Source organism: Marmota monax, unplaced genomic scaffold (genome assembly GCF_021218885.2).
Source record: "Marmota monax isolate L192 unplaced genomic scaffold, Marmota_monax_Labrador192_F-V1.1 WCK01_AAM20220418_F8-fsc00118, whole genome shotgun sequence".
Lineage (NCBI taxonomy): Eukaryota > Metazoa > Chordata > Mammalia > Rodentia > Sciuridae > Marmota > Marmota monax.
In genome coordinates this window covers 3,779,287-3,793,275 of record NW_026695231.1, presented here as the reverse complement: position 1 = coordinate 3,793,275, position 13,989 = coordinate 3,779,287, and the positions used below count along the sequence as shown (strand labels likewise).

The 13,989-nt window shown below is 33.8% G+C and overlaps 1 protein-coding gene across 1 annotated transcript in view; it reads left to right on the top strand.

Moving 5' to 3' along the window:
* Positions 1 to 543: 543 nt before the first annotated feature.
* Positions 544 to 13,989, top strand: part of Ush2a (usherin) — a 763,436-nt gene continuing 749,990 nt past the window's right edge. The window contains exons 1-2 of the mRNA XM_046438452.2: positions 544 to 1,028; positions 4,098 to 4,263. Of these exons, the coding sequence (XP_046294408.1) occupies positions 544 to 1,028; positions 4,098 to 4,263 (651 nt within the window). The remainder of the gene's footprint in view (positions 1,029 to 4,097; positions 4,264 to 13,989) is intronic.

Here is a 13,989-nt window from a genome sequence, read left to right as displayed (position 1 = left end):
TACAATTCTTTACCTCATTAAATACAGTAGACAGTGCTAATGCCCCGGGGTGGAGTAACAACCTAAAGTTGCTATATGTTCAAATATATTATTAATGATTGCATAGAAATAAACAAACTGGTTGTCCTGTGGTCTTTTGAAGTTCCTGATTTGTTCAATAAAATCTAGATATTTATCAAAGGAATGACTATTTTATTCTATGAAAAGTGATTTAAAAATATTTTTGAAGAATTTCAGAGTTTCCCATCAGGGGCTCAAAATCCTTATACTTAGGGTGACATAAAGTTTTAAAGACTCAGCAGATTACACTTGACATGCTCTGTTTTTGATTCCTAGACACCAGCTCCTCCTCATGTCTTGGCCACCACTAAGAACATCTTTAGTTTTATCTCCGTGTGAAAAGGAGCCTGCCATTTGCCCAAGATGGAGGAGTATCTCAACACTACTTAAAGGAACCTGCTTCAAAGTGTCGCTGGCAAGCGGAGCGGGCCTGATTATTTATTTAGGAATGCCTTCTCAAGAGAAGAATGCTTTTTTGTAAACATGAATTGCCTGGCTCTTTCATTAGGCTTTGGTATCTTGTTTCAGGTTATTGAAACATTGATCTTTGCCTATTTTGCTTCAATATCGTTGGCTGACTCCCGGGGTCTTTTCCCAAGGCTGGAGAATGTAGGAGCTTTCAAGAAGGTTGCACTTGTGCCAACCCAAGCAGTGTGTGGACTCCCACACCGAAGCACTTTCTGTCACAGCTCTGTGGATGCTGAGAGTATTCAGTTCTGTACCCAGCGGTTTTGCACACAGGGTTGCCCCTACCGATCTTCCTCCCCTACGTATACTGCCCTGTTCTCAGCAGGCCTCAGGAGCTGTCTCATCCCAGACAAGAATGATCTGCATCCTTACTCCCAGAGCAACTCTACAAGTTTTATTTTTGGAAATCACAAGAATTGCTATTCTTCTCCTCCTTCTCAGAGGCTGGTGGAAGCATTTACATTCACCGTGTGGCTGAAACCTGAGCGAGAAGGTGTAATGTAAGTAGTAGTGTGTTTTCCATTTTCCTAGGACCCTGCAAAATCAGTAGTAGTGGAAATGATTGCAACCTACAGTCCAAACTAGAAATGAAGACTAACACCATGGGACTCACATGATTGAAGGAAAACTACTATATTAATCTCTATTCCTAGTTTACAGTCCAGATATTTTTTTCTAAATTGTGTTCTCTATTCTGTGGATGAAGTGGACTATGAAAAAAATGTGTTAAAATAGTTTCAAGGCAGGCAGGTAGGCATTTTTATACTTGAATCACTTATTTCTGGGCAGGTTAGCTATACCTTTGGTCTTAGCCTTTGGAGGCTTTGTGAGACTCAGCGTGAGTTTTAAGGCATGGCCACTACAAATAATTGATATATTTTTAAGTCCTGGTCTAATTTATATAAATGAAGTGTGCCTAGTAGGCTATGAAATTTTTATCAGGCAGATAGCAGCATTCTGAGGGCTTAGGACTATTTTATTCTTTCTTATTTTCCTAAGAAGGGTGTTTGACTCAAGGATGTTCAGTAATATGAGTTGAAGATAGGAATAACACTTCATCTCTGAACAGATATAGCTTTTGGCCTTTTGCTTCATGCTGTTTTCATTTTTCAATTAGTTAATAAATTTCTAGGTAAGTGTGAGAGATTGTAAAAGCTATTCATTGCAGCAGCAATGCTTTCAAAAGAAGTTTCAGACAGACTTCTTTACTACTATCTTTTGTAAGTTTATTTAATCACCTGTTTTTCATTCTGTAGTCTTTTCTCAATTGATAAGTGATGTTTCTATTTAAATAGAGCCAATGTAGTTTTAATAAGTAGGATAGTTCTAAGGCTTTTTTTCCCCCTTACTTTGTGTGAAAGTATTGGCTGAATCTAAAAACTTGGGAAAGAAACCAGGAAAAGTCTTATAGTCTCATAAGCAAATATGACTTAAATGTCTTGAGTGTTTAGTTTTAATTTGTTAAATGAAAGTTTGCAGTTTTCATTTTGTTTTAAAATTTGCAGAGGAAACAATCACAAATCATTATCCTTATTTCTGTAGCTCCCCTAGGAGAAAACCTTGTTTTCATATTATTGGAAATTGCAGTAAATCCGAGATACTCTATTTATGTAACTAGCATCCACAGTCTTAAACTGTGCTCCCTTGAAAAAATAGGGATAGGATAAAATAATTTTTCTAAGTTTAAATGGACATAACTTTACCAGACCCATCTTCTATTGGCATTGTTTAGTATAAATGAGACGTGTATTTATAGAGGTGGTAGCATGGTTTATGGTTTTGAGAGTTTCTTGCTTTTATCAAGGTCGTTTTCATTCTCTAAACTAAAATACCAGTGGGAATTGGGGGAATTTCGGGGTGTTTGCACTAGATAAGTAAAACAAACAAAACATGGATTATCCAATTATTGTTTATCCAGGAGCAGAATAAATCCAGTTCCTAAATATTTTGCTACCTGCCTTCCTCTCACATTTATTATCTACCAAAGCTAGTATGTTTACAAGCAAACAAAATAGCAAGGAAGATAATCAATAACATATTAAGAAATGCATTTTCAGTAAGCTTGGGGAAATAAGTCTGCATTTGGCAAATACATTCTTGAGTAATGATCAAATTCTCACTTGTAGATTTAAACTCAAGAAAAATGAACAGAGGCAAATTCTTCTTCGATTGTTTAAGACCTGGAGGCAGGGGATACAGAGACATTCTTGCATTCCAGAGAATTAGAAGTATTCAACTATCAGAGTTGAAAAAAAATTTTGCAGGATTTATGTAAAACCTTTATGTCCACTAAAATTATTTGCCCAAACTAAAAATGTACTTGCTCTCATATCTTTATTACCAAAGCTGAATTATTAGTGTCAGTAAAAAAGTGACTATTAGTCTTCTCCAATCTTGTTATCTCCCAATTTTCCAAAAAAAAAAAAAAATAGATGCAGATGAGAAGATATGATTTGTAAAAGATGAACTCTTTAAGGAAAGTTTTAAAACATCCTTAATAGTAATTTTTGGTTGGTCCAATATCACCTTGCCTCTTGGATGCCTATAGAATTGATCACTTTTTGAGGGTCTGTGTATATCAGGCATGCTTCTATCCCTAGGATACTAGTGATCTAATGGAGAACATAAATGGGTCCTTGCCTTTACTTAGCATAGCGAGTTAAATGAACACAAAGAGAGAACTCTTACATGACCTTGAAGAGAGGAAGAGGGTTCTAGGATCAGGCATAATTGTAAAGATGCTGGGGCTGAGTAGGCAATAGTCAGATGAAGAAAGAGACTCAGAATTTCAGAGCCATGTCACTGCATTTGAGTATAGAAGTGACTTTTATAAGTAATTTGGTAATTAGTGTAACACAATAGCTAGACATTTTCCAAAACTTCTTCTATTAAAAAATTTTACTGTAGTCTTATAATATTGGCCATTCACCCCAAAACATTAATATTCTCTGAATGCCTCAGTTGGGCTGTATGTCATGGAGAGGTAGTCAGACATCTTACAGGAACTGGCTTTGGCTTCTGGCCAGTTGATGATGGGGTAAGTAGAGACTATAGCTGTCCATTTTCCATTTCATCATGGGAATTAAATAGAGCGATTCTGACTTCAGGGCTAACAATTTCAAGCTTTTCTTGGACACTGAATTCTCTTTACATAAAAAAAAAGAAAAAAAAAAGATTTGCACTGGTGACTCAATACCCAAGTGGGATGTAGTATGTTGTACCACTTCCTATAAAAGAAATAGCAGAGGAACTAATGAGCCAATAGGCTAAATGTTAGTTTTGCAGAATGATTCAACCACTTTAGTTTCCATCATGAATCTCTAATGAAGGGTGTTGAGGCTCTGGGGAATATATTGTAAATAAGAATAGTATTTTTTTCTTGAAATAAAATGGCTTCTTCATTGGAATAAAACTTGCTTTGAATATAATGACATACAGGCACTCCTTCATAGTGTACTATTTTGAATGGAATTTGGGGTCACATTAATATCACTGTAACTGCACAATGCCTTAGCATGTCTTTTTGGTTAGAGGCTGACCTTTTCTCTCTTTTCTGGTTGCTTCCTAAGGTGTGTTATAGAAAAGACGGGGGATGGGCAGATTGTGTTCAAACTTACAATATCCAGGAAAGAGACCATGTTTTATTATCGCACAGTAAGTGGTTTGCAGCCTCCAATAAAAGTAATGACACTGGGGAGAATTCTTTTGAAGAAATGGATTCATCTTAGTGTGCAGGTGAGTTAAATAAAAAACATTTAACATTTGGTTAAACACAGGGATCTCTCTTCCTTTTTCACTCACAAAATCCAGAGCAATCATCTTTTAGATTTCAGGTATGTGTAAATGACAACCAAAGAAAAAAAATATTTCAATGACCTAATGGTATCCTCTTAATAAACTAGCAGACCTCTCTGCCCCTGAAAAAAAAAAACCCTGCTATTAAAACTTCCCCAGAAGCTTAAGGACAATCTTCTTTATGGTAATAATATATTCAGTAAATTTTGCTTAGTTTAGTTAGTATATTTTATTTTGCTGAAAAACATGTAAGAACTCTTGGCATCCTGTATTAATTTTATTAGTCATGTCAGTGTTCAAGCCTTTGCCTGATTCTTACAGCTGTCTTTCTCAGATAGCATCTGATGATGTGAATAAAATTTGGTTGCTACATTAAAATGGTGACCTTAGAACAAATGAACTTTACACTTGAGGCACTCAAAAGGTGTTATATTATTATTTTAGTTGTCAACCACAGTTTGTATGAGCCTTAAAAACTGTTAAAGGCTGAGAGAGCTGTGAGGTGTCTGGTATTTACAGTCTCTGGAATAGAGGCACAATATTTCTATTTATTTCTTCAGGGTGCTCAAGTGGCTTAATACTGCCAAAACCCCTTTGCCTTTTAAACTAGAGATTTTTGTATACCACAGTTTGTAGTACGTTATTCTGCTGGCACCCACCCACTGGTCCATGAACACCCCACTTACATTAGAGGACTTTTGCAACCTACTTAATTTTATGAAATTTATTTCTGATTTTTTATATGGATGTTTGCCTTGAACCAGGTAGTGAGAAGACTTCCCCAGAAGGTTGTGAGCATTATTATTTGACTTTTAAGTATTAGTTCGCCATAGATATCATTCTTCACTGTTTAAATACACTTTGCACACATCTTTGTTTTGCCGGATTATAACTGAAAATCTTCGATGTATCGACATAACAGTACATTAAAATATTTAGGAAGAACGTGTAAAATAAATGCAGAAAGGTAACTATAATTGATTTTTAAGAAGGCTTAGGCAAAGTATTATTCAGTCGCATGGTACTTAGAGATTTTAGTGAGGATATGAGTTGAGTGTACACAGTTGGCAGGAAGCAGCATTTACATGCCAACAGGATGGAAAAGACGCACAAAGGGTAGATCATGTCTGACATCAGTCCTGCCTATAGCACATGACAGTTTTAGGTCCACCTCCCAGTTGTTAAAGGGTTAACAAACAGAGCACCCATTGTATATTTTGTTTATCTATATCCTGAAGTTGTCCATTCATTGCATTGACCAGTGCAATGGAATCATGATTTAATGTTAAAAATATGGAAATAAAAAACTGCAAAAGAGAGGAATTCTGCAAAGATGTCAAAAAGATCAGAGCTCAATGGCACATGCCTGTTATCCCAGTGGCTCAGGAGGCTGAGGCAGGAGGATTGCAAGTTCAAAGCCAGCCTCAGCAGAAGTGAGGCCCTAAGCAACTCAATGAGACCTTGAGGGGTGGTTGAGTGCCCTGAATTCAATCCCCAGCACCCCCTTGCCCCCCAAAGATGCCAAAAAGATGTTTGTTGCATAGATTTGTATCAAAAATGATTTAAAAAACCCTTTTTAATTGTCTTTGTTTGCTTTATGTATGAAACTGTGCCTGATTTTGGCAGGCAGTATTACATTAAAAGCCTTGCAAAGAAAGTTTAAAATCTAAATGCAAAGAGGTACCCATGGCTGAATTCCTCTCCTGAGAGTCAAATGCTCTTAGAATGCCTATTGAAATCTGCATTATCATTTCAATACAAATCAAATATGACTCATTCCCCAGTTTAGGCAAAATTTTTTTTATAAATTTAAAATCTTCCCCTTCTTTGAAGAAAAGGTTAAAGTACTTATGATTTAATGAGCCTACATTATTTCATAACTGAGAAAACATCCTTTCAAATTTGTACTTATTTTTGTATAGTTTTTAAACCATTCTATATTGTGTATTAAAATTACAGAACTAATCAATTGTAAAACTTTAGAAAGGACATTCAGATCCATCATTTATTCATCTGATACTTTATTGAATATTTTAGGGGTACCCAACATCAGGAGACTCTGGGTTCATTCATCTAAAAACTAAAGAATAATTATTTAAACTGGAAATCGGCATAGGGTTCCTTTACACTGGGCACCACTCTGAGTGCATTTGAGATATTGTGAAAATTATAAGAATCCATATTACATACTATTCCTTATTATTTAATAAGGAATGTTCTTAAAAGTAGACATAAGAAGTAGTGAGAGAAATAGAGATTAGTAATTGGGGAAAAAATTCAAGTAATACTACTCTGTAGTTTCAAGAAATTCACTTGACTTAATTTCCCCATTTTTGTAATAAGAGGATTGTACTAGGTCAACAAAATGAAGGCCCGCATGAAGAGAAGTGTTCCATGATGCACAAGTACTTGGAATGTGGAAAGTTGCTGAGATGAGTGAATGACAGAGCCAGCTGCCGTAATTAATGATCAGGCTCCTGCTTTTTTTCTTCTTTCCCATGCCACCTAGTATTTCTACAAAAACAATTTGGGATTGGGTTTTATGAGCAGGATAGAGACATAGTTTTTGTTACATAGTTGAAAGATCATTTTCAGAAAAAAAAGGTTTAAAATAAAATGTAATCTACTGTTGCATTATGATGTAATGTCTCCAAACTGTTTAATATGGGGATTAAGGACTTCTGTCATGTGAGGTGTAGGGTAGAACCTGTAAATAATGACCTGATTTTGTCAAGTATCCAGTTGCAATTCCATACTTAACATGTGTATGTGTTTCCCCACCCCTGCCACCATAGTTGATGAATTTATATAGTGTGCTTTCATGTGTGTTTAGAAACAACCAACCAACCAAACAATGAGAAACTACACCTCTTCTCATGGAATCGTCCAGAAATCAGAATTAAACTTATGAACACCAGTTTACATAAGATTATTAAACGAGTCTACTCTTATCTTATACCTCAGATAGTTCACTTAGTATCAGCTTCCCAGCAATAAAAATGAAATTTTAATTCCCCCCAAATCAGAAAAAAAGAAATGGTTTTAAATAATTATCTGGGCTGAAAAAATGTCAGGAAGAGCCAGACATACTGAACATCAGATATCTAGTTTCCTAAACAAACAAAAAATATCCAATATTTTTATAGTGATGGATCTAGCAGTACTTTTTCCAAAACTAGCATTTTGAAGCAGAAACCTGTTGGAAAATGATTAGTTTTTAAATTAATATTCATTCAGGGACTTGAATCTGACATGATTGCCTATTTAAATTTCACTTTGGAGTTTAATATATTGGCTATTTCAAATTATATCAAGCTTAAATTTCTTATGTTATATTTTTATACTAAAACTGGAAAAATCAATTCATACTTTTTATTATCAGGTGGGGAATACTGATAATATTAGCAGTCTTTTTTAATCCTTAGTTTTTATATTGGATCAGCACCAATTGTAGTTATTGAGAGAACTTTCTTTTTTTAAAGTTTTATACTATGTAAAATAATTTTGTTTCAGCATTTTGTAATGGATTAGTAGGGGGAAAAAATCTTTGGGTGTATATATATTTAGTTGCCAAACTTTTAAAAGTAAAACCTGAATCTCTTTGTGCAGCTGCTAACACACAATGAGGGAGAGAAGAATAAAAGTTCATTGGATTAGACAAAGGGGAATGAAGGGAAGGGAGAGAGAATGGGAATAGGACAGTAGAATGAATGGGACAAAACTTTTCTAAGTTCACATATGAATACACCACAGTGGAACTCCACATCATGTATCATATACAGCTACAGGATGGGAAGTTATGCTCCATGTATGTATAATATGTCAAAATACACTCTGCTGACATGTACATTTAAAAAGAACAACAACAAAAAAAAAAGAAAAGTAAAACGTCAGCATTTTTAATGAAAATAGTCTTTGCCTTTTACATAGTTTTACACATTATATAGGACAAATAATATCAAAAATCATCAGTATAGTCACTTTTCTAGAAATTATGCTGAATTGCAGTAAATCAACTACTATAATTTGAAGCTGGTGAAATATTTCAACAATGGAACCATAGGAAATAATTTAGCAATGGGTTTGTTCACATTTTCTATGCTATTTGGAAGGCTTCTTGAAGCATTGACAGTAAAAGAGCTGCAGATGATTCTAGCTACAACAGTGTGGAAAAAAAAAGAGCAGTTCTAATGCAATTCAATGAAGGAAAAAAGTATGTGTAAATAAAGTCAAGAATCAATAGATGAAGGATAAGAGTTTCATAATCATAGTTTGTTTGTGAAGTATGTTCTTTTGATTTATGTATTCAATGTGTGGAAGGAAAACTATTGATAGTTCCGGAGAAAAAGAAAATGCAATTGAACCAACATTAGTTAGATAAACTAAGTCTCTCAATGAATCTCTAGTATATGCCCATGAGCACACTTAGTAGGGGGTGTTTCCACATTCCTATTCATAGAAGGAGCATAAAACATACATAATACAGAACTTTGTCAGTCAGCTCAGAAAGCTCAGTGTTTGGGGATTTTCATAGGAACACTGCCTCAGCCATTACCCCCCATCCAAGAGAATCTCAACCATATTGTTCCTTTAATGATCATCATTGCTTTTAATGATTAACTCTATATGTGTGTGTATATGTAAGTATGCATTCAAGTGTATATTGAACATTGTTTGTGCAAAGGCTTCTCTATCTAGCTATCTATTACCCAGGTTATTTGGATTGTTTTGGGTTATTTGGAACTAATATCTGATCAATAGAATTAAGTTTTTCATGATGATCATTTAAAAATGATAATAGCTGCCATTATTGATTACTGATTTATGTGACCTATAAGAAACATTTTACATGTATACTTTACAAGTGCTAATTATGATTTTTTTGGCATTGTCTTATATTATCCCCATTCTAGAGAAGAGAAAACTGAGTTTTGGGGAAATTAAATTACCTGCCTAAATTTGCACTATTAAATTTCTCTGACCTAAAATTAAAAATAATAAATTGCAATGAACCTAGGTCACTGTGAAGATAGAATCATTAGTTTTCAAAAATTTTCTAAACAACAAGAAAAATATCCAGAAAACATCACAAGAACTAAAGACAGATATCTAATATAAATCTAATTTTTGTGCATGTACATATTTTGTACATATTTATAATATCAATATTTAATACTTCACATATTTACACAGTGTATGCAAATAGTTAACTTTAATACATTTTGCAACTATATTCTTCATTGCTACAAGTGGTTTAAATGTATAACAGAATGTAATATTACATGAAGTTCTGCTCAATATTTCTGATTTATGTAACCCATTTGACTATAGTAGCTTAAAGAAAGAATATCCCTTTAAGTCCCTTGCCCATCTGACCCAGGCCATACAGAACCAACCCTGATACCTTCAAAAGGAAAACATGGTTCTTCCTATTTGTTTATGGAAAGAGGTGTTCTGCATGTATTTTTTTGCATGTGACTTTAAAATGCAATGTTTAATCAGAAGACAAGGTTTTAATTCTTGATATTTTAGTTAAAAACTGTGCAATCCAGAAAAATTATGTAGCTCAAAATGTTAGTATACCCATTACAAAATGGAAACATAAGTTTGACTGATTGAGCTTACACCATATGAACAAGTCAAGAAAATGTAGCTAAAGCATTTCATGACCTATAACTCCCTGCAGTGAGAGACTATTCCTTATGTGCCCAGAAAATTGTGAAAATTCTATTTTGTAGGTGGAAACGTGTTGTATGTGAGACACTAAAAAGCCAGTGTGCGTCAAATACACCAGGCAAAGTGGATTCTGATATGAAATGAGGACAGTTGTTAGAAGAGGCTGGGTTGGGACTCTATTGAAATATTTTTTGTATGGGACAGAAGATTAGAGATGAAGAGAAGTAAGGATAATAAATGACACAAGCAGATTAAATTTTACTGAAGACGACTTCTTTGGCTTCAGTGAAGGACAAGTTATCTGAAGTTATCTCATGAGGCAAGTGAGAATTAAATATATCATGGGTTGCAAAGGCAATAATAACATATGCAAATTAGTCAGCTTTGAAAGGAGTTTAGGAATTAAAGGTTTTTTTGACAGAAGAAATGCGGAATTCGAGGGCAAGAGTGTTATTGATGAATCCCAGCTTCCCGGCTTGCATAACTTCATGGATAGTGGTTTTATTTGCCCAAATGGAAACGTTAGGAGAGAATCAGATTTTTAATATCTTACGTGTATGAGCTAGACCTCAGATCATGTCCACAATTCTTCACTGTAGAAAAAGCATTATTGAGAAGCTTTAAAAACAATCTGATGCCCACACACTATTATGTCATTACTGGGCTGAAGTTGGGACCAAGAATTTTTTCTTCCCGACTTCCTGTTTTCATGGTATGTAGTAAAATAACCCAAATTTAAGGCAGGAAGTTATCAACTCCAATTAGGACATGTTAGGAAAGATGTGTAAAGAAGTTCTGATATTACTGAATTCTTGGAGGTTAAATAGAATTTTGGTTGGAAGAAGATGAAGGATAGAAGGCTCTAGAGGAGGAACAGAAGAACACATGGGCATGAAAATAGTAAAAAGTGAGAAGCCCGAGTTACTGAGAAATAACTATATTGTGCTAGACAAAACTGAAACAAAAGCGAAAATCTTGAGAAAACTAGCTTAGAAGTTTACCTAGATGCTATGAAGTGTTTGCTTTTCTCCCAAAAGATAACTCAAGTTTTTGTTTTTCCTGCTTCTGATCTCACCTTTTTATTGCTATTAAACTGTATAGCCATTAGTGTCATTAGTTATATACACAATATATCCTACCTATACACAAAAATAATTTTGTTGAGCTAATATGTATAAAAAGAGCATCACATGTCACACTATGATGTTTACCTTTTACAAGTTTGAATGTTATTGGTCTAATATTTCACAGCATAAACTTATGTCTGGTAAGACCTTTTGTTATGGGAATACCTCCAATCAAGACATACAGGAAACCATGAATAAATGAACATTTGAATTTAGAAACTGTTTTTAAACACGAATTCAACAGTTATTATTTCTGCTAGAAAATGATTCTCAGCCAGTAGCTATAAAATGTACACTATATGGAAGGAAAATGTATACAAATATTATAGTCTGTGTTTATTACATACATGACTAAAATTGAAAATTGCTATAAAAATAAGAGTATTTTCACATTTCCAGTTAGTTTTTCAACAATCTCTTGTCCTGAAAATGCCACTATGGTAATACTGTTAAATTTGTAATGGTTAAAATTTGATGGTAGTGCTTTTAATACCTGTTATCTAATGGAATTGTCATTTATATTATGTCATTTTCACCTAAAAGCCAAGTATAATAAGACTTAGATTATTTTTGCGTTTTTTTGTGGGTAGTCATTTTTGTGCCCAAAGGGCTAACTGATGCCTTCAGTTATACATGAACGATTCCCACTAAAGTAAGAAAGAACAGCGTGCATATAACCTAGGGCAGGGTTTGGCCTATGGTATGTATCACTTGGTAATGGAATGGAGAATATGACTTTATTTAAACATGAACTTGAATAGTTTTATTTTCCCATAGTGTTTCCCTTTGGTATTTCTCTCTCTAAAATGAAACATTCAAAAGTATTCCACGTGGCTATATTGTCCTGGATGCATTGAAGGCATATATCTCAGACACCAGTGTACATGTCTATATAAGGCAAAGAAAGAGCAGTTAAAAATAAAAAAAAAAGAAAAAGGAAATAATATCCAAGAATCAAAGCTTTAATAGATTAACTATTTTTTCTAATAATCTAATGAGAGCAGAGGAAAAAAATTGATATTTATAAATAATATATAAGCTCATATTAGATACAGAATTTCATTTTTTGTTCTAAAGATCTGAGGATGAAATAATCCTAAGAAATGATTTAGAAGCAGAAAAAAGTAATTAGATAATTTTTTTTTAATGTTTCGTGCTCAAATTATTTTTAGCCTAGGAAGTGAAGTAAGAAAGAAGGGCTGTAGGGGTGGAAGGCATGTGACTTGGGTAGGATTTTGTGGATGAACCCCAGGACCATGGTAAGAAGTCCAGGAACTTGAGGAGCAGGGTCAGTCCATGACAATTTCACTGTGGTAGAAGTTTTCAAAAAAGTTCAGATTATATTATAGTGCATAATTAATATATTAACATAACAGTATAATATTATGTGGTGTATCATTTTCTTCTGGAGAAAGAACTCCTTATGTTATTATAGTTATTTGGCAAAAATGTTACATGTAACCATTTCTGGGTATTGTCACTTTTGTGATTTCAGGGGTTAGGTTCAATGTTGAAAATGAGATAGAGAAGGAAGAAATACACTACAGATGGGACAAATTCTGTGGGAGTGCACAGGAGGTCGAATAGTAACTATTATAACTAAATTTCTTAAAATGCTTGCCACAGTCTCAGAGAATTGCAAAATACATGGGGAGAGGTTTTTATAAATATTAAAGAGTGATAAGACACCAGAAATTTGGAAAACTAGAGAGCACTGAGCCTGTAAAGGCCTTGCATAGATAGTTCTTCTTTGTATTTATTATTATCATTTCAATTACATATATTTATGGAGGATAATGTGATAATTTCATACATGTATACAGTATGTGATGATCAAATTAGAGTTTCCATCTCCTTAAACATTTGGAAATTTTTTGATTAACATGTAACTATTTGAGTGTAGTATGATGTTTCAATACATTTCAATACATACTGATTAAATCAGTGTCATTGACATTTCCATCTCATTACTATGTGTTTGCAGTCATCAGGCTCCTTTCTTCTAGTTCTTCCTGAGGTATGAAATAGAGTATTATGAACTATAGTTGCTCCACTGTGCTGTGGAACACTATTTCACTTTATTTCAGTACCTGTTATTCTCCAGCTTCTCTATATTCCCCTGACCCACCCTTTCAAGCCTCTAGTAATCATTGTAGTACATTCAAATTGACTTTAGTGTATGCATTTTAGAGGGAACATGTAGTATTTGCCTTTTGGTGCCTTATTTAATTTATCATTTTTCACTTCCATATATGTTGATGAAAAGTGTTAGGGTTTCTTTTTTTCTATGGCTGAATAATATTTTATTATGTGTAAATGTTATATTTTCTTTATTCAGTCATTTGTTGTTGGGAATCTTGGTTGATTCCATATCTTGGGTACTATAAAAAGTGCTGCAGTAAACATGGCCATGCAGGTATCTTTTCAATACACTGATTTCAATTCCTTTGGATATATACCTGGAAGTGAGATGCCTGGATCCTATGATAGTTCTATTCCTAGTTTTTGGAATGTCACACTGTTCTACATGATGTTTGTACTAATTTACATCTCATCCAATAGTGTGTAAGAATTTCTTTTTATTTGTATCCTCCCTAGCATTTTTTAATTGATCTTTTAAGTAAATGCCATTTTAGCTTTGAGATTATATCTCATCCAGTGTGGCCATTTTTCTTTTGAGAAGTATCTATTCATATCACTTGCCCATTTTAAAATTGGACTGTTTATTATTTTATTGAGTTTTCAGTTTCTTATATATCCTAGATACTAAAAAAATGTCAAATAGCTGGCATAATTTTGTCCATTATGTAGGTTATTTTTTTCATTGTGTTGATTCTTTTGCTGTCCAGAAGCCTCTTGAACT